We start from the raw sequence: 22,095 nt of genomic DNA, 5'->3' as shown, positions 1-22,095 counted from the left end.
ATGTTTTAACACATAATCTCAGTTAAATCAAACCACTTTAAGGTCTAAACAATCCTGCAACCCAGATGGCAAATCATTACTGTCAAATTGTGTGTACCATTTTTTTGTTTCCACAGAAATGTAGGAAATTCTTTATAATCATTACATTTAAAATCTCACTCATTTTCACACTACAAAAATATTTTGCTTAATCAGTATTTTGGGTTTTTTTTATGGTAAAAATATGCAAACTTTCTTAAAATAAGAAAGCAAAATTGCATAAGATATTACGACTTATTTTTCAGAAAATATATATCTGGAATTAAGGTTATTTTTCTGACATTTGTTTAGGACAAAACAAAACAAAACCTTTGGAGGAAAAACATTTCCCAGTGTGGTGAGAAAAAAAAGAAACTTTTTTAAAAGATATTTCTAAATAAGTCTTAATATTTTACAAATGTCTTTCTTCTCAAGTAAATTTATCTCATTTTAAGGATGTTTAGATATTTTAACTGGAAAAAAAGACAAATGATTTTTTTGCAGTTTACGATGTGTTGCCAAGTCTAAGATTTATAAAAAAAACGAATTTATCCTTTTTTTTTTGGTTGACAAATTGTCATTTAAAAGCGCAATGCGACAGCGAAAAGGTGTGAATCGAGTGTGTGCGTATGTATTTGTGTGTGAGCACAGAGCATGTGATAGCTTCTTCATAAGAGCACAGAAGCTTGATGAGTCACATGTTCTCTTGCCTGGATGTTCAGAGCTGGGGGGTTCCACCGTCAGCATTGCTGTACAGCAGGATCCCATCCCCCTCAGTCTCCCCCTCCCCTCTAACTCTTCTCTCTTTTCCACCCTGACCTCCCTCTTTTCCAACTGCTGCATTGGGGATCTCTCTCCACTGTGCAAAAATGAGAGTCAGATGCCATCTCATGATATTCCACAAACAAAACGAGACTTTATACTGTGTGCCTGGTCTTTTAAGGCACAATTCCCATGTTTAATCATGTTTCCTGTTTCCGAACAACTGGTTGCCTCTTTTCACGAAAAATTTATCTATCTAATTTCCTTCTCTTTTCTGTGGCTTCTACTGTCTTTTCTCGTCTGCTTATCTCTAGTCTTCACCATCTCTCAGTTCAGTTCTGAAAATCACACAGCCCAAATTCACTCCACAATGGCGTGTGTATAGCCAATATTGAGCAATAGCTGTGTGTATATGTTCAAGTTAATGTAAGAGTGAATGTGTTCATGATTACCTAGGAAGGTGTTGGAGATGAACTCCGACACCTGGTTGCCAGATCTGCTCATCTCAGAGAGGTGCGTCAGCTCCCTGTTCAACATTCTTTTGAACTAGAAAAGACAGAGAGGGAGATTCATTAGTCAAAAACCCGCAAACAGGTTTAACTTTCAGTCTTTATTAGGGATGCACTGCAGAAAACACTGTTAACGTTTATTATGTATGTACATGCATTGGCATGTTATAGGCGTGTTTCATTGTTTAAATATATTAAATAAATGTCTTATAAATATTGCATATCTTAATATCTTGTCTTAAATATCTAATACTGATAATCATCCAGTATTAAATGCAGATGCGTAGAGAAAAAGACTAAAATGCCGTAAAAGAGACAAGGTAGACATTAGTTGAGAATTCATATTTGTATATGGCAATTATTAAACTTGTTGCCAAGTTGCCAAGTTTTTTTTAAAACATAGAATTTATAATATGTACCACAAGCAATTTTGTGGTTCCAGAAAGACGCAATGTTGGTGAGAAATAAATAAACAAATGCATATATAATTAAATAAGTAATAAACGGCAGCCATATCCTGCGCCACATCTCCAGCTTTAATAGAATAAAGGGATAAATCACAAAAGCAACCAATAAAGCTGTGCTTTTGAAAACCAAATCAACATCTCAGCCAAATTAAAACAGATTCATGTGAAACGAAGAGCCAAAAACAGTGCTCAGATCTTGACATTCCAACACAGGAAACCACACAGAAAGATGTGCAGTAGGTATTCCTCCTCACTGTCTTTCCAGACCACCATCAGACCGCACACCAAAACCATCAGCCACTAGACCACCAAAAACAGCTTATTAGCCACCATACATACCTTAATGTAACCCCAGGATACAGAGAGAAGGTAATTGGCCTCAGGCATTTTGGATCGTATTTAATCTCCCGAAATCCACAACAGCGCACTCCTATACCATGAAGGGAAACAGCCAGAGAGAGGCAGACGAAAGGGATTCTTCTAGTTGGGAAAAAGAAAAATCCCCTCTTCTCTCCTCTACTCCTTTGCTTGGTATGGATTAATAGCTGAGGAGCAGACACAAGCCGTCATTATTGCTGTGGCGGCTCTCAGCTAAATTGCTCCAGCGTATACTCTCCATGGCTGCAGATAGGAGGGGGGGCCGAGAGTGGACGCTAGCCAGGATGGGAACACCCTTCATAGGCTGGAGGATCCGGAGTGCGGCCAGAGCTGGAGCCGAAACGGAGGGTCTGGAAATGCCAATGAATTATGAAGAAGCTAAAGCAGCGAAGCGAAAGGGAGGGAGGGATAAGTGAAAAAAACACTGGGATGCTCATCTGGCTGGAGGGGGGTCTTCCTCTGCTGGATTAGCGCCGCTTTAATACTGCAGTACGTTCTAGTTCTCTCATCATCTTTCTCTCTCTCTTTCTGCTAGCCTCCCTCCCTTTCTCATATCTCCCCCATTCTCTAGTCTGTCAGCCCCAGCAACACGCTTCACACAGCACATATGATTTGACAGAGAGATGGGAGAGGAGGGGGGAGCCCCCTGCTTTGTTATGCAGGGAAAGAAAGAGTGAGAAAAAGACATATAACGGAGGTCTAAGGATGCCCTCACTTTATTGCAAATGATTTATCAACCCTCATCCTTGAGGGATTCCTAATAGAATAAAACATTAAGCCCTTTTATATCCGCTAAGCAGTCATAATGCTACAAAAGTGACATGAGAAGGATGGGGAGAGCTTTTGATGAGCCTGAGTTCTCTCTATTCCATTTGGGTTTTCAACCAGTCAACCTTTTTTATTTCATTCCCATAATGTATGAGGCTGCCATAAAAACTACATCACATGAAGCCATGTGCTATTTTTACTTTAGAGGGATAGTGGGAATGAGAGTGGGGGACAGGAGAGAAGGAGACTAGGATAATTGCCATTTTTTGTCTTTTTCGGTGACATCCAACACCCCCCCCCCCCCCCCAATTCCCATACACCATCTACCCGAACACCAACATCCCAACGCCACGGCAACAGCATCATGTGACATGGGCTGTTGCTGTGGTTTCCCTCCCTCCCTACCTTCAAAAGATTGCTGCCTGGTGATCATGAGGACACCAGTGCATTTCAATAACATCATCCAAATACTGCCAAATCAAGCCCCAATTCATTTGAGTGGGGAGAAGGCAGATGGCCAAAATCAATGAGGTGTCCTTGCTATAGCCCACAGGAGAGAGTCCAATGACAGGGAAAGCCCCGGCAGATACGACAGATACATCTTTTGTTGGCTGTCCTAATCATTGTGTTCACAGATGACTGATAACCCTACCCGTAAATGGTGCATTTCTGAGCCAACAGAAAGTAGATTCACAATGATTCATCACTTATATACAGTGTCAGTAAAAAGTATAAGGATCCTTTGGATCTAATACCTATTATTGCATAAACCCATGCACACTGACATTTTTTTAACCAAAATTGTGCTTCATATGGTAACATCTAAATTTACTGGTTTGATTCAAGTCAAAAATATTATTTAATATTACTGAATCAACCTGAAAACATTAGGTTACACCAGCAAATCTAGCTTCTTAAGGTAACAATTGCACGTTACCACTTTTCACAGTGCAGTCTGCTTAAATACACAAACAATGATACATTTGCAACTGTATTACAATGATATTGTGGTTAACGTGGTATGAAAGGTGTTTTTCGACTCTAAACGCAAGGAAGTTGGTCTCTGATTTGCAAAAATATCCAGAGGAGAAGTGAGGAAGAGCTAATAAGGATTCATAAAACGATTTCAGATTATTTTCTGAACTGAGAAAGTGTGTGTGTGTCTGTTTGTACTCGTGTGGCTGCATGAGAAAAACAGAGTGGGAGGGAGAAAGGAGCAAAGAGAGAGAGGGAGAGAGGGGAAAGAGAAAGACGAAAACTAGTGGAGAATCTCTGCATTATGCTGCAGTGGGGGTTCCTCGGCTGTGAGTGAGGCGTCAAGTCAGAGCTGTAAACAACTCTGACATGTCAAAGATGCAGTGCTTTCCACATCTCACATTTCTGCTTATCATCTATATCAATAAATCCACGTGAGTGTTGTGAGAAACATGTCTGCGGGGGGGTATGCACTGACTTCTGATCTAAGATCAATGAAGGTAAATGAAGGGAGAATTTCATTCTCAGAGACCTTCAATCTTCATTCAGGAGAGAGATACCTCAAAGACTCTAATAAAGATAATGTATTCCATCAATTGGTTGTAGCTTTTGATGTCACTGTAAATACTTAGTTATCTCAAATTGTAAAAAAAAAATAAAAATTAAAAAAAATAAAAGTTACTCAACTTCAGCTTATTTTTTTTTTTTACTATTCTTACTAGTTTTAATTAAGTTACCGTTACTCTCTAAACCCTACAGCTGACATTAATAAAAACATTTAAGTGGTCCTTATTAAACAGTACTTGAAATATCACATTTTGGACTCATAACTCAAATATATACATTCTTTAACTTTGCCTTTTGAGTACTACTAACTCAAAATTATCAAGTACAAAATTGTGGCTGTGTGGAATACCCATAAGCCCTTGTGCTTGAATAAATTATGTATGTTTGGTCAAAACAAGGGAATTTATGTACAAAAATAATAATTGTTATTTACAAATGTATATAGTTTTAATTCTTATGACACCTGTTATTTTGTTGTAGCTGGTTGACAGCTGTGATTTGTGTGAAGTCACCATGAGGGTGATTAGTGTTACCTCTGGTGAACTTGAGTTTGTTAATGTTTAGGTAATTCTTCTCTACTCAGTTGTACTTTGCAAAAGTGCAGATTCATGTGCACTAAGAAGTACTGAGGACAATCCAATGTGCCATATGGCTAACTGAGATTCCAGTCATAATTTCCCTTATACTGTATAAGACGTGTTATATCTCAATTTAAATAATCAAATAAAAACAATGATACTGTAATCACAGATGAGTAAAGTTTACTTGTAACTAGTTAACATTACTTAAAAAATAAGTTCAGTTTACTTGAGCCAAATAAGTACGTTTACTTGAAAAAAGCATGCAAACCGATTGCCTAAACAATTATAAGTAAGGTCAACTAATTTGATGCATGATACAGTACACATTCCTTGTGTACTTAGTATAGCGACAAAACACAATATTGTTTAGTTGGTAACATTTTACAGTAGGGTTTTGAAACGTTAACATTAGTTAATGGGTAATTATGAAATGACATTGAACAATATTTCTTATAGTATTTAATAATCTTGGCTAATACAAATTTCTAAATATACTATTGTTTACTGTTAGTTTATGTATATGCATAATGCATTAACTAATGTTAACCTGTACAATTTTTAGTGTAAAAAATGTATTAGTGTATGCAGAAATTCACAATAACCCTTAAACACTTATCTCTGGTCTTTAGACACCCGGGACCTCATTCCACCCCCTGTACCTCATCCATTAATTGGAGTTGTGCCCAAACCTCTTTAGTATTCCTCAATCTATCTCTTATAAATAGTGTAACACCAAAAAAAAAAAAAAAAAAAAAGGTACATTTTTAAGTACCAAAAGTTTATAGGGTCTTTAGATACCCGAGAGTGTAAGAGTGTCATTTTTTTCACACTTCCATAAATAGTTTTTTATGATTATTTCATATCTATTTAAGTTTACTATCACAAGATATCGATTTCTTTGTTTATTACAAGGGAAATGAGTACTATATTCATACAAATAAACACTATATCACATTGATTTTCTGTGAATTATCAGTATCCCATATGCGTGTACTGTACACATACATATTATACTTGTTATTTCTTACTCAAGGTGGCACTGCTGTTTCAGTGATTGATTTGATTTACATTTGACATCATGCTAGCTAACGTAGGAACAACACTGAAGTAAACTGTAGCAAGTGTAACACATGCACAGTATGATGACTATTGTCATTTGGGTCTTCTACTGAAATAATGTAAGTTGTTCATCTATTTAGACTCAATAAGTGACTAAAAAAAATACATATGTGTAACATATGTGTAACTTAGGTGTAGCTGATGTGTATCTTATATGTAGATTATGTGTTATGTGTAGCTTAATATGTGTTTGACACCCAGTGTGAAAATAATGAATCCTGTTCTAGATTTGTCCTAATTTGTTGCATTCTCTTTGATTTATGTAAAATAAAACATCAAAATTTATCAAAATATATTTTATTATATTCTAATTGTCTTGAAAATATTTTTGAACATTTTACACTATCTGGGCATTTTGTACATCCATTTTTGATAGATATAAGTGCTAGTTCTCTAAAGACCTAAATGCCATGCATCTAAGGGTTAAACAAGATTAAAAAGTGCTTTTAGAGTATTTTTCACGTTAAATTTTGTATTAGTTAATGTTAAAATATATACAAACTTATTATAAAATGGTACTATTTTGTTTAGGACATTTTTTTTTTCCATTTATTTCTCCATATAGATACGCTATTGGTAAGCTATTTATTTATATCCTGTAACTATGCCATATTATTTCCTCCACTAGTAGGCAGTATAAATCCACAGACATTCAGTCAGATAGATTTGTGTGGTCACCTCACACTGTTAGCCAGCGGCATGTACAGTCAATTTGTACTGTCACCATGACCTTGTCTGAAGTATCAATGTGTTTGATGTAGGACAAGCAAGTCAATAAAATATCAAAAGTACATTTCACTTTCATTTTTGCTCAGTCAATCATGATCTATTTTTCTCTTTCCACATTTCTCTCTGTAATGAAAGTAAAATGTAAATGGCATCATCTACAGTAATTGTTTAATTACAGCTGTCAAAATGTATTGTGTTCATCATCAAGGAAAACTCCCCATCTTTTTCTTGGTCAGAAACTGTGGGAGATTTTATTGCGCTAAATGATGTCATTTGAGAAACACTTTATTGCTAAATCTGCAAATTCTTTAAAGTCGTTGATATATGACAGTGTGATGATTTTCGAAAGAAGACTCTGAAAGACTGTGACGCACGTAGAGATGATAAACGAGTTCTCTGGTATATTAAAGCGGCACCATCAATAATGACACAATAGCTTCTGAAGAAAGCGGCAACTGTTGTGTGTCAACTAATACTGACTGAGGATATAAGCCCAGTGCTTTACTTCCTCTATTTTTCTCAAGAACAAGTATGTGTCTATATGTGTGTGTACTGAGTAAATTCATTAATAAGTTATTAATTTCCAAAGATTAAAGCACATTTACTTGCTTCAGTCTCAGTCATCTCCCTAGAGATGGGCTAAGCCCTTATACACTAAGATTATATGTTGTTTAAACCTGAAGCCAAATGTGAATGAATTATTGAGATTTGGTTTGTGATTATCAGGCATAAGAAATGAAGAAATAAAACCACTACTTATCGCATCTAAAACTAACTATATAAGACTTTTAAACACTACAATAATTTGAATGTTACCGAACATGCAAACAAGATGTGTGTGCTCTTAGACAAATACAACCAAAACTATGCAAAGTTATTTAAAATTATGCATGGACCACCAAACCAGTAGTTTGACCTGACAGGATATTCAAGAAGTTGTACAAGTTTACAGACATTATAAAGCTGAGACTGTCCAACATTTTATCCCATATACAACTTTTAAACACATGAAAAACACTGTAGATCTTTCTCAGTGTTCACTATAACTTAAACTACTTAAACTGCTTATTTGAACACTTTATCCCCACTGTCCCATATACAACATACACAAATCTGGTTCTTTCCCAGTGTTCATCTAGCACACTAGTCATGAGGATAAAAAAAAAAAAAAAAAAAAGATACAAAATTTATTTGACCCAATAGGGTACCTTATGTCCTCTTATAGTAACATCAAGAAACAAACTAACAAGCTATAAATGCCTATATTGCGGACATACAAAAGGATTCTCACCTTTCTCCAGCAGTTAACTTTTCCAATCTTTCTCTGCTCTTTCCTCTCAAAGCAGCAAGCTCCCATTTTAAGTGAAGTTAAGTTCGGTATGTCCTGCTCACTGCAAGTATGTGCCACTCTGGCTGTCTTGAGTCTTGAGGTTCGCCGTTTGACAGTCGCAATAGTGTTACTGACTCATTTTGAGCTGTGAGTGCTGACTATCCTTCTGTGTGAGAGTGTGTCACTGTATACACACACTCCCCGTCAGTGGGACCGCCTCCTTCTCAATCAGTCACACACACACACTCACAGGAATTCTTACCCCATTGCAACATAGTTTATATGGTAAATAGTCAGCTCTGGAGTCAGATCAAGCCTACTGATGCCATCTCTGTAAGTCATCAGAGCAAAACGCCTGGGGGATCTGGGGAAACCCTAACTTTCAAATCACAAAATGATTTAAAAGTTGTTTTAAGATTCAAAGTAGAACCTGTGAGGTGCTAAGATAGAGAAACAATGAACCATGCCAAACTGTGATGAAAATTAAAATCTATATTCAGAAAGTTGCACCACAGCGATAGGAAAGAAAAATCACAGCTTTAATATCTCAACTGTTTCGCCTTGCCAGTAATGAGATTACGTGCACTGCAAAAAATAAATAAATCAAATAAAATTTCTTATTGATATATTTGTCTTGTTTTCCAGTAAAAATATTTCAACATTCTTAAAACAAGACAAATTTAATTGACAAGAAAATTGGCATGATATTTTGTCATGTTTTCAGACAAATCTAACAAAATGTAGTAATGTTTATGATTATAAAATAACTTTTTATTATTTTCTTTTTTAAACTTTTTTTATTAATTTAATTTTGTTAAACATTACACAATTACATTTTATGGAATTTTGCTCTAACATTAAAGTAAATAAATCTTAAAAATAGGCTAAAATATTTTCTGTGTGTGTGTAACAAAAAAACAAAACAAAAAACTATTCACCAGTGAGGTAAGAAAAACAAAAACTTGATTCAAAGGGAAAACAAGTTTATTTTTCTTACCCCATTGGCAAATAGTTTTCCGACTTTTTTTTAAGCATAAACCCCAAAAAATGTTGTACGATTTTTCTTAAAACAAGACTTTTTTATATTTTATGTCATTCTGTTTATCAAGTAACTTTTCTTGTTTTAAGAATGTTTCGATATTTTTCCCAGGAAATAAGACAAAAATACTCAAAAATAATTGTTTTTGTGTTTTGGCAGTGTGGAGAGGAAATAGAGACTACTGTTTCTCAGATTCTTTTTCTCCCGAGGAAAATACTGAGAATTGTATGTATCTCTTTAGGGTTTCAGAAAAGATCTCAACAATATCTCAAACTGTGCTTAGAATTGTCAAGTTTTGATTGCAAGCTTAATTAAAAGTCAGAGATTAAAATATGAACTCAAATAATATATATATATATATATATATATATATATATATATATATATATATATATATATATATATATATATATTTTTTTTTTTTTTTAATTATTAAATTCTTTTAATACCAAATTATTTGGACTACGCTATCCACATTCATTTAACAGTACAGCTCTATACCCTTACTGTATGGCAACAACGGTCTCTTTTGTTTCTATTATTATTTCTCCTAAGGAATTTTAAAAGAAACATCAGAGACAATGTTAATGAAACATAACTGGTAACTAACTACATTAAGTCTTCTGACCAAAGAAAGAGCAACCTTTGAGATACAAAATTTTCCTCTGGATTCGCATAGAGGGAAATTATCATTTTATAGAATTTAACTGAGCTTTATCTAAACAGTCAAAAAAGGAAGTTCACAGACAATATCAACCCCCATGTTTCCTCTCTTAGTTGTCAGAACTATTCAGTTCAAATATTTCACATCAGGTTTGGGGTTCATGGCCATGGACTTGAGTAACTCTTTAAACAATACTTTGGACATACTATCACTGCAGAAAAAGTGAAACTGCAATTCAGTTACCTTAAATGGAATGTCTGGTTGAGTGCAACAGAATGCCAAGGAAAAGCATTTGATATATAAAAATGTTGGCAGAGGAACCCTGGAACTGCTATAGATTTTACATGTGTGCGCGCGCGCACACACACACACACACACACACACAGCTGAAGAGTAAGGCAAACACATCAGGTGGCACAAATGTTTAAAAAGGCCAGTTAAAGGTCAGACGTCCTGTTACTGCCTGTACGACATTGATGGCTATCTTTATATGTTATTCCCACAAACTCTTATACAAAAGCTTTGAGGATATAAGTAGCTCTTTTTATGATTACACAACCTTTGCAAGAGGCTTTATGTATGTCACCTTCAGTATGTGTCACCTTTCCCTACATGTGTGTAAATGTGGGACATTTCAATCTGAAATCTGTCTCAGCCAGCATGAACTGCAAAAAATAATTTTGTTTATCACTATTTTTGTCTTGTCTTCAAGTACAAATATCTAAACCTGCTTAAAATAAGATACATTCACTTGAGAAGCAAAATTGTGTAAGAATTGTCTTCAGAGAATAAATCTTGAATTAAGTTTATTTTTCGTCTTCCATAGTTCGAATGATCTTTCTTGATTTAAAGGGTTAATTCGCCCAAAAATGGAAATTCTCTCATCATTTATTCACCCACATGCCATGCCAGATGTGTATGAATTACTTTCTTCTGATGAACACAAACAAAGATTTTTAGAAGAATATCTCAGCTCTGTAGGCCCATACAATGCAAGTGAATGGTGGTCAGAACTGTGAAGGTCCAAAAAGCATATAAAGGCAGAATACAACTTTTTACTTCCAGTGGTTAAATCCATATCTTCAGAAGCAATATGATAGGTGTGGGTGAGAAACAGATCAATATTTAAGTCCTTTCCTACTACAAATTCTCCTCCCTGCCCAGTAGGTGGCGATATGCAGTAAGAATGCAAGAAGAATGAGAAAGTGAAAGTAGAGATTAATTGTAAAAAAGGACTTAAATATTGACCTGTTTCTAACCCACACCTATCATTTTGCTTCTGAAGACATGGATTTAACCACTGGATTCGTATGTATTACTTCATATGCTTTTTGGACCTTCAAAGTTCTGGCCAACATGGACTTATGCACTGTATGGACCTACAGAGCTGAAGAGAGTCATAAACATCTCGGATGGCATGAGGGTGTGTAAATGATGAAAGAATTTTCAGAGAGAAATAGCTCCTTAGGGTAACAACTGCGGGTTACCACTTTTTTCAAGAAAAAAAATAGTGATCAAGAAAATTATTTTTGCAGTATGACTTGTGGGTCACCCTTAAATATGACTGTGTGTGCGGGAGTGAGTGTGTATTAATTCCTATTGTCTGCAGTGAAAGTCCCCCCCACTGCAGTGTATATGCCTGTTTGACGTCAGCAGAAGAAGAAACAAACAGGGAGTGCGGCCTTGCCCTGCCATACAGCACTCACTCCCATTGTAGTCTGGACCTGGCGAGAGCTTAGGAAGGAGACAGGAAACCTGAGTCACAGCTACAGGACACACACACATGCTGTGGAGCTATGCACAGTATCAGATCAGATGACAGTAGCCACAGTGGTGTGAAAACAACACACAATATGTTTAAAAGTGTAAAACAGATGGTCTGGCAAACAATGCAGGTTGAAACATCTCTGTAACACTAAATGCTACACTGACAGAGTTTCTGCTTGTCATGTCAGCAGATATACTACAATAAGGAAGGAAGGAAGACATTTACGCCACTGGTCAAAACTTTTGAAACACTTGACTGAAATGTTTCTCATAATCTTAAAAATATTTTGATCTGAAGGTGTATGCTTAAATGTTTGAAATGAGTTTTGTAGACAAAAATATAATTGTGCCACCATATTAATTTATTTCATTATAAAACTAAAATTTAATAATAATAATAAAAAAGTTTTTGAAATTGATGACTTGGACCAAATAATAAAGCAGCCAGTAAGTGCTCAACATAGATGGGAACTCCTTCAGTACTGTTTAAAAAGCATCCCAGGGTGATACCTCAAGAAGTTGGTTGAGAAAATGTCAAGAGTACATGTCTGCAAATTCTAGGCAAAGGGTGACTACTTTGAAGATGCTACAATATAACACAGTTTTGATTTATTTTGGATTTTGTTTAGTCACAACATAATTCCCATAGTTCCATTTATGTTATTCCATAGTTTTGATGACTTTAGTATTATTCTAAAATGTGATAAAAAATTATAATAAAGAATGAGTAAGTGTTTCAAAACTTTTGACCAATAGTGTATATAAAGGGAGTTTGCTGTGTTTATTATATTGCTTTGAAAATGCAGTAAACTTGTGTGAAACACTGTAAAAAGTGTATCTACAAATGTGCTTCATGTGTTAACATCTTCAGTAAATTAACTGAAGTTATTCAAGTCAAAATATTGTTAAATATGCATTATGTACAGTAACACCAACAAAACTAATTTTAAAAAGGTTAGATCAGGTAGAAATAGCTCCTTAATGTAACAACTGCATGTCTCCACTTTTTACTTTTTAGAAAGAAACTGGAACCTAATAAAAAATATTTAACTTTTAGCTTTGTTAACCTCATTGTTAACATAAAATACAACTGAATCATAAGCTGCCAGTCAAATCAATTATAGGGCATACCACAGTATACCGCATTTCCAAAAAACACATTGGGGTGTGAAAAAAACTTGTGTTGCCAAGAAAAGGCATGCCAAAACCTGTTTAATACGCAAAGAAGACTAGCTAGCACATTTATCCAGAGTATGTAGGAGACTGCTAAGGAATAAAGTAATGTGCCATTTCTACTGAAGCCTTTATACTTCAAATACTTTTGAAAATGCAACCAAACTGACTCTGTTTAATATATACTTAATGCAAAGTCAATGTGTTAGAAGGTATGAAACTCTTTCAGAATTTTAGAAACTCCCAGTTTCAAATCTGGCACATATTTCACATAGTCAAATGTACAATAGTAGGTCAGATTCTAACTTAAATAGAGGCAAACTAGACTCCTTTCAGTGTTAATGAGCTACCCATGTGGACTGCTAGAAAATAGTAACCTGAATTCTTAATGCAAGCTTACTGGCACAGAGACTGACTCTCAATAGCTCCATTCACAAAGCAGCCAGAAAGAGCAACAAGAGTTGACAGACAACCAAAAATGGGGTCTAAACCAAAGTTAAAAAGTTCTACTTTAAATTAGACATTATTTTATCAGACACTTTTATCCAAAGTGACTTAAAGTGCCTTTAATCTACACATTTAATCAGTATGTGCGTTGACAAAACCTTTGACCTTGGCGTTCCTCGCACCATGCTTTACCAATTGAGCTACAGCAACACTTCAGTGTGCATACATCCTCAACAGAGTTTCTACAGCTTCCAAAAGGACCTCTTAAAGTGTACAGATGTGTGACAACAGAGGTGTGTGTTAGTGTAATGTTTTGGTGGAGGACCTTCTCACCTTGTTGGAGGCCATGTCGCTGACAGAGCGGTATGTCTGGATGGTTTCCAGCTGATCCAGACACCAGTCCAGCTCCTCCATGGTCTCCACGGCCAGCTTCTGGTAGGATTCGTCTGGACAGAGACACACAGAAATGGGGGCACCATGAAAATCCTGCTGCATGGCCACTCGAGCACAGCCCGCCAGACGATCCTTCATCCTGGGCTTTCACACACACACACGCATACGCACACACACTCCTAGACTGTATGAGAGAGTGAGAGCGGGTACTGCTGAGCACTAGCTGTGAGAGATTTCCCCCCCCTGCTTGCGCCCTCTCATTCATCCGGTGCTTGTGGTCAGTTGATACTGCCTCTTTGGCTCAGTGCCCCTTCCTCTCACCCCCTCCGCCCTCTTTTGGTGTCGCTCTCTCTCTGTGTGCCACTCTCACTCGTGTCCGAGAGTTGGCTGTGGTGGGGTGATAGAGGCTCGGCACTGTACTTTTCCCTGCCATTCTATGTTTCTATCCGAGACCCTGTTTGGCATCACTCTTTCTCTCATCCCCTCCCCCTCTTTATAATTTCTGGCTGGTGTAAGCTCTGGTGTCAATAGAGAGGAAGACAAAGAGGTTACTTTGCATAGCTTGCTGTACACACTCCCATATAAACACACACACACGCGACTTCCTCATTTTGAAAAGTACAAACTCCTAGGCAGGAAATGTACAAATGACACACACAGTAAAAAAATCTGAATCAGAATCAGATTTAGAATCAGAATGAGCTTTATTGACAGATATGCTTACACATACACTACCATTCAAAAGTTTGGGGTCACTTGCCTGAAATGTTTCTCATGAACTTTAAAACCTTTTGATCTGAAGGCGTTCGCTTAAATGTTTGAAATTAGTTTTGTAGACAAAAAATATAATTATGCCAACATATTAATTACAAAACTAAAATTTTATTAAAAAAAATAAATAAATAAATGCTAAAATATAACATAGTTTTGATTTATTTTGGATTTTTTTAGTCACAACATAATTCCCATATTTCCATTTCTATTATTCCATAGTTGTGATGACTTTACTATTATTCTAAAATGTGAAAAAATAAAAATAAAATAAAGAATGAGTAAGTGACCCTAAACTTTTGAATGGTAGTGTACAAGGAATCTTGGTGACAGAAGCTTCCAGTGCACAGACAACACAAGACAGAGATGATAAAAAATAGAATAAAAATAAAAAGCGAATAGAAAATAAGTATATATAGAAATACACAATAAGACAAAATTTATATATATATATATATATATATATATATATATATATGGTGGGCCTCATGTACTCAGATAAGATACAAAGGCAGGCCTACACACAGTCATAAAGCCTGACTGCACTATTGGAACTGCCTGTTGGAACACTAGAAGCCTCACAGCCACAACAATGGTGCCAAAATCAAACAAAGGAAGTTCAAAACAGACTACAGATCCCATCAAGCCTTGCTCACTTTACACCTATGTGTGAAATTCTGACGGATCGAACGCTCAACTCCTACTGCATGAAACACATGACAGAACGCGTCCCTCAGCCATGATGTCATTGAGAGTATAAAACCCTGAAATTCCTTCTACGCTTTGCTCTCAGGTGTAGCCTCACTGCTCAAGGAAGTAACGTATGTATCTGAACTTTGGCCATACAATCTCCGTCTTGCTGGACGAGCTGAGATTTCTCAGTGTTCCACTGAGCATGCTAATGGATCCGAAGGAGACTGCTGAGCAATCCACGTCTCACCCATTTGCCTGCAGAAGTGAAGAGATTTCTCTTCCCTCTTCAACCGAGTCGACTTCGCTGATTTCTCCACCAGCCTGCCGAGAATCAGCCACCATACCGCCCACCGACAGAGTGAGGAAACGGCCTCCCGTCATCACCCGAGCTTCGAGGAACCGAGTCTGAGTCAAACGACGGACGAACACACATTCTACCTGCGTCCTCACGCGACTCAAGTAAGAGGTTTACGTCTGGGCAGAGATAGATTATTATAATGTGTTATTCTTGTGATTCAAGGTTATGGCTTGTACAGTTTATGGATCGCCGAGTCCGCTCATTGCTGCTAATAATACTCAAGGTATTACTGTAACTTACTGTTACCACGAATGAGATTTGCTGTGCTGTCGTCCAACCAAGTTGGACTGTTCGTGCATTTCAGCCATCGCGGGTGAGACCAGCACACCGAGTTATCCATTAAAGAACCAACGACCACAGCGGATGGATTACAAGCTGTTCACCGCATCTCTGGGTGATTAAACTAACAGTTGCCTTCTCTCCCACAATCGCTAAAACCGGCTTCAGTGCCGTCACTCTGTTCTCTCTCTCTCTCGTACTAACCGCACACACACACACATGACCCCTCATAAACATACCCGCACACACATTTGGCGAGCAGATAACTTTGCGATATAGCCCAGCTTTGTCCCTAAGTTATCGTACCAGTGGAGACATGTGTTAAAGGGGCAGGCACCATTAACCAGTCTCTCCGCCCACATTCGCGGCCACATTCTCTGGCTGGAAACCTTGCGTAACGTACTATCCATGAGAACCACATCCACTATTTTGTGCACTCCTCTCCTTACACACACACACACACACACACACACACACACACACACACACACACACATACACACACATCCATCTCATGTATTATAGGCTTATTTGTTACCATATCTAATCATGTTACTGTTTAGTTTGTAGTTGGAAGTCGGAAGTTTATTGACTGCATTGTATTGATTATTAATTGATATTACTGCATCAATAAACTTTGTTATACTTTAAAGAGAAGTGTTTTGGTAACGTTCTGCATGCACCTGTGTCAAGGGCTGGCAGGGGATGTCAGTGCTCGGATTCAAGCCTTCATTGTTTTCCTTTTGAATGTCAATGTTCTCCGGACGTCGACTTTCCTAAGAGAACAATCCCATAGTGAGACTGCTATACTGTCTGGCTATTAGTCCCTGATTCCAGGGTGGTACCCTGTAGAGCCGAGGAGGGCGGGGCCGGGTTGGAATGAGACACACCCGGTCCCCAATCAGCCTGATGGGGCGCGCGAGGGATAAAGGCGGCCGGGGACGACAGTTCGAGAGAGAGAGAATTACAGACAGCTGTGCTGTGTTTTTGGTTGTGTGTTTTTGGTTGGGTGTTTTGTTTAATAAATTGTTATTTAAGTTGTCAAGCCGGTTCTCGCCTCCTCCTTTCCTCTAAACCCCCTTACACTGGTGCCGAAACCCGGGAAGGAGGAGGGATTCCCGTCGCAGAGTCCTCGACACTGCCGTCCACCCAGGGGAGCGCCGCTGCCGTCCGATGGGGGACGGAGTAGCCCGACTACCCGGACGCGGGGAACGGCCGCCGTCCGCGAGGCGAGTGGGGACGGGACTCCCCGACCACCTGGAGCGAGGGAGCCGCTGCCGGGGGCGGAGGAGTGCCCTGCCGTCCCCAGGGAACGCGGAGGGGTCGAGAGAAGACCGCCGTCCGCGGGGAGAGGAGGGAAGTGACTCCCCGACCGCCTGGAGTGGTAGGGCCGCTGCCAGGGGCGGAGGAGAGTCCCCACGGGACACCGGGAACGCAGAGGGGCGTTCTGTCCGCTGGGGGTCGGAGGTCTGACTCCGGTCCGCCCGGAGAGGAGCGGCTGCAGTCCGCCTGAGAGGGTGGAGTAGTGATCGAGGACCACGCGACGGCGCATCAGAGAACCGGTGAGGTTTTTTTTTCTCTCTCTCCTCTCTCTCTCTCTGCCGCTCCGTGTTGGCCTTTCCCTCGCCATTTTGTGTTGTTGTTTTTTCTCCTCCCAGGTCGAGGAAGGCGGGGAGGACCCGCCGGCAGTCGGGGCATAAGGCACGCCCCCCCACCCGGAGAGGAAGGGGGTTTAGAGGAAAGGAGGAGGCGAGAACCGGCTTGACAACTTAAATAACAATTTATTAAACAAAACACCCAACCAAAAACACACAACCAAAAACACAGCACAGCTGTCTGTAATTCTCTCTCTCTCGAACTGTCGTCCCCGGCCGCCTTTATCCCTCGCGCGCTCCATCAGGCTGATTGGGGACCGGGTGTGTCTCATTCCAACCCGGCCCCGCCCTCCTCGGCTCTACATACCCCAGCGATATTAATCCTTATTAATATACTATTGATTTTGATAATTATCTTTAATGATTGTTGAATTGAAGGATCAATCAGCTAATGTTAATTCTAATCAATGTTCTATTGATTTTAATAATTAATACTTATCTTTGATGATAATTAATATTCTATTGAATTTGATAATCGATGGTTATCTTTGATGATTGTTGAGTTAAAGGATTAAAAAGCTAATGCTGATTCTAATCAATGTTCTATTGATTTTAATAATTAATCATTATATTTGATAATTATTAATTATTGCTAATAACCAAACCCGCTCCTGAACAATAATTGCCCAACATATATACTGTATATCCGTATGTACAACTACAAATCTGTTATATACAGATAGTGCAAAGGAATGTAATGGCAGAAGAGGTAGGATATGTTGGATAAATATGGATAAAAATTTTTGTCTTAATTTTGTTGTAACAACATCCATCCACCTTGTTGTGATAATTCCTGTCATTTCTGCTTCATTTGAGTTTCAGCTTGATTTTCTTCATCAGTAATTAAATTCAAAGTGACTGGGAAAAGTGCATTGCTACTTATAACTGGTTATAATTTTGGCACAACATTGATTTTACTAGGGCTGTCAATTGATTTAATTTTTTTGATTAAAACATTTCTCTGAAGTGCCAACCCCTCTACGTTCTGTGGATATTATTATTTCTGGATTGTGCATAGTGCACCAAGTGTGTGGTCACACTACTTTTTCTCTGTTTGAATAGGCAGAGCTGTAGATCTAATGACCCTTAGATAAAATCAACTGTTATTTTTCATTCTTCCAGTCAAAATTTGCACTGCAAAAAACCTATGACAGCTGTAACTAATCAATTCTGGCAAGAGACCATAGTATAAGCGGGATAATCCATGGCTAGGTGGGCGTTAAATGATTTTAAATGTATTTTGCCTCCACATTGTGCATTTAAAATCGTTTAACGCACACCTAGCTGTGGATTATCCCTTACATATATGTAATAAATATAATATAGCACTACCAGCACTAGGGTAAGCAGCTATAGAAAATGGATGGATGGACATATAACAATTCAGATGATATTACTTTACATTATTGTGACAGACAATACAAAAAGTATCTTAAGAAGGCAATATATTGTTTATTTTCATATCACTGAACATACACGTACACCTAACATTGGCCTACAGTCCACAGCAATCCTTTTGCAATCGAATTCGTCAATCTGTTCAAGGTAGACTTATTATAAGGGCTTTTCTAAGGATGCGTCATGTGTCAGATGGACGCCTTCAGAGCGTTTCACTTTGGTTGTTTCAAATCATAGACACAGTGTTTTTAGGATGCTGTGTAAAGTTAAAATTATGTCTCGAAACCCCTGCACTCAGATTTTGCTCTCTTTCCAGCTGTGTTTGAACGCAAAAATGCGTCCTTATCTTGTGCTGTCTGCTGTCAGTATAGTGTGGTTTGTTGCCTGTACATCTGCACACTGCCTGTCCAGCTGGAGTTGCACTTACTACCCCCTGCTGATTGGGACTTGCAGAAACATGAAGGTGGTACTTTAAGCTTGAGTTGTTCTGAAGGTAGGTAATATTTCTTAATAAGTTCCGGGGGCATGATTAATTGCGTAAATTTTTTTAAACACTTTAATATATATAATTAATTGCACTGAAATATAGCATTAACTCATCAGCCCTACATTTTAACAAACAAATTAATGTGAGTATCAGATCAATATTTAAGACCTTTTTTACGATCAATCCTCACTTTCACCTTCTTCTTCGTTTTTGTCAATTTGCATTCTTCGGGCATATCGCCACCTACTGGGCAGGGAGAAGAACTGATAATAACCCACACCTATCATATTGCTTCTGAAGATATGGATTTAACCACTGGAGTTGTATTGATTACTTTTATGCTGCTTTTATATGCTTTTTGGAGCTTCAAAATTAATTCAGTTGCATTGTAAGGACCTACAGAGTTTAGATATTCTTCTAAAATTTTTCATTTGTGTTCAGTAGAAGTCAGTCAGTCATACATATCTGGAATGGCATGGGGGTGAGTAAATGAGAGAATTTTCATTTTTGGGTGAACTATCCCTTTAAGTATTTAATTTTAGTGGTTTGATTTTCTACAATAACTCAAAAGGACACTTTCACATTTACACACACACACAAATAAAAATGATAAATCCTCCCAAGTTTGACATCTCATGCCCTTTTCTCTTGAATTAATGTCATAATGCTCATAAACGAGCCTGCAACATTCCATGCGCACCACAGAAATGCACCAAACATAGGCATGAGCTCTGTGTGGGTTTGGTTGAAGCGTGTTTACAGTAGAGGGGAGTTTGGTGAATTGGTGCCCTGGTTTTGGGACACAGACGAGCCCTTGTGTGGCTCTGACTTTGCTGTGGTGGGTCTCCTAGTTGCAGAACAACACAGCAGCAGAACTTTAGCAGGGCCCTGTCGAATGACAGCACTTCTCTCTAATCTCCACACGTTCAAAGCCACACATGCATATTTGCTCTCTGAAATCCAAGAGAAAAGAACTCTTTAACCTGGGCAATTCTTTCTTTCTCTCTCTCTCTCTTTCTCTCTCTTTTTTTTTTTCTTTTTTTGAGTCTGTGGAGTGGTACTTGAAAACTATAATGCTAAGGCTCAGATACGAAAAGCTGTAAAGTGGAGTTTGATAGAAACTTAAATAATCACAAAAACAAAATGCATAATTTTGTTTATACCTAAAGGAGAGCAGCTAATTAACAAGAGCTTTACATTTTCTCATATATAATGTGGTGCTTTCCTGTGCAAAACTTGCCACCATGATGCTAGAGTGTTTGAGTGGTTGCCAGCCATTGCTATGTGGTTGCTAACATTCTCTGAGTGGTTTTTGGATGTTGCTAGGTGGTTGCTTACTGGCTCAAGTAAAAAGAGCCCACCTCCAAGTCTCTATGATATTCGGGTCCCTAGAGATGGTTTGGGTCTCTCCTTCAATGCATTGACCACATTCTGCTGAATTACTAACAAGCACCATATACCCCATCATACATTTTTGCCTTAATTCAGAGAAGATCAACTTTCCCTCTGGCATAGCGCATTGTGCGAGCAATGTCACAGACACAGGTTCTGTTACCATGGAAAGCAATCACATTCATATAAACAATGGTGAGACTGATTCGTAGGTTGCATTTTCACTGTAAAATAACATTTTTACTTCACTGATTGTAATGTTTAGGGTTGGGGTTTGGGTTAGGGTGTAGGGTTACACTTCCAGTTTTGGCAACTGGTGGGCAATGATTAAAATTTCGGTAAGCACAGACCAATTTTAGCTGAAAAACTTTCAGTACTGTCACCGAATTCACAGTACAATTAGTCTGGATGTTATGTGTAACATTTTTATCATTATGTTATAACGTAGTAACTTGTTAATGTTTGTTTTCGTCCATTTTAATTTTTCACACTATTTTCATTATTTCTATTAAATTTGACAAAATTTCTACTAAAATTGTCTTTATTAGTATGTTAATTAAAAAAGGTTGAAAATGCAAGTTGTAACATTGATTTGACTTTGATTTTAACATTTTAAGGTAGCAATTAAACTTAAGTTAAATTTGAGTGGGTTGAGTTTTTTTTTTTTTTTTTTTTTTTTTGGTGAAAATAGTTTTTGCCATGGTGTACTCCTTAATATTCATCACAAAATATTATTGCCGTTTAAAAAAAATATATAAATTTTTTTTTATTTCAAATCTCTTTCCCCTCTTGATTTCCTTTCAATGCAATTATGCACATAAATGGGCACACTAAAAATGTGACATGCAAATCTTTGCTCTGATGTCCATCATCAAGGCATGGTATGTGTTAAAAGGGCCGATGAGGTGTCTGACCACATGTGTGCAAGAAGGGTTTTTCTGTTCCCCTCCTTTGAGAAATACACACACAGACTCATATGCACTGATGGACCTGGCGGATCTGGAAAACGGAGGCAACAGTCCAGGAAAGATGCTAAAATGTGGCCATATTGCATTTGCCCATATACCATGAGGTCATCCAATTACAGACAAAAGGGGATAGGTCTCATGTAACAAGCTGCCGTTACACATTCAGAGACTTTTTATTTTATCAGGCAAAACAACATACTGCGGAAAGCAAATAATCTAAATAAAAAACTAATATGTATGTTATAATTGTGTAATAACTGAGTAGTTACATTACAATAATGTCTGTTTTTGTGGTTATTACATTGCATTTAGCTATATTAAAATAGAAATAGGGACCTATTTGCGCTTTTTAAAGGTGCACTAAGTATTGTTTATGTTTTACTGGTAGATATAGTGTTGGACTTTACC

At 37.7% G+C, this 22,095-nt stretch overlaps 1 protein-coding gene across 7 annotated transcripts in view; it reads right to left on the bottom strand.

Moving 5' to 3' along the window:
• pde4ba (phosphodiesterase 4B, cAMP-specific a) overlaps positions 1-22,095 on the bottom strand; it is a 293,954-nt gene that overhangs the window by 6,945 nt on the left and 264,914 nt on the right. For 4 of the 7 annotated variants that reach the window (XM_051707188.1, XM_051707189.1, XM_051707191.1 and 1 more), the window contains 2 exons: positions 13,627-13,739; positions 1,233-1,326 (listed from right to left, as the gene is read on the bottom strand). In XM_051707188.1, the coding sequence (XP_051563148.1) occupies positions 1,233-1,326; positions 13,627-13,739 (207 nt within the window). Of the gene's footprint in view, positions 1-1,232; positions 1,327-2,095; positions 2,483-8,164; positions 8,377-13,626; positions 13,740-13,896; positions 13,967-22,095 lie in introns of those variants that run through there. The other 3 variants (XM_051707192.1, XM_051707194.1, XM_051707195.1) reach the window with 3 other exon arrangements.

Source organism: Myxocyprinus asiaticus, chromosome 9 (assembly GCF_019703515.2).
Source record: "Myxocyprinus asiaticus isolate MX2 ecotype Aquarium Trade chromosome 9, UBuf_Myxa_2, whole genome shotgun sequence".
Taxonomy (NCBI): domain Eukaryota; kingdom Metazoa; phylum Chordata; class Actinopteri; order Cypriniformes; family Catostomidae; genus Myxocyprinus; species Myxocyprinus asiaticus.
This window is presented reverse-complemented; position numbering and strand designations above follow the sequence as displayed.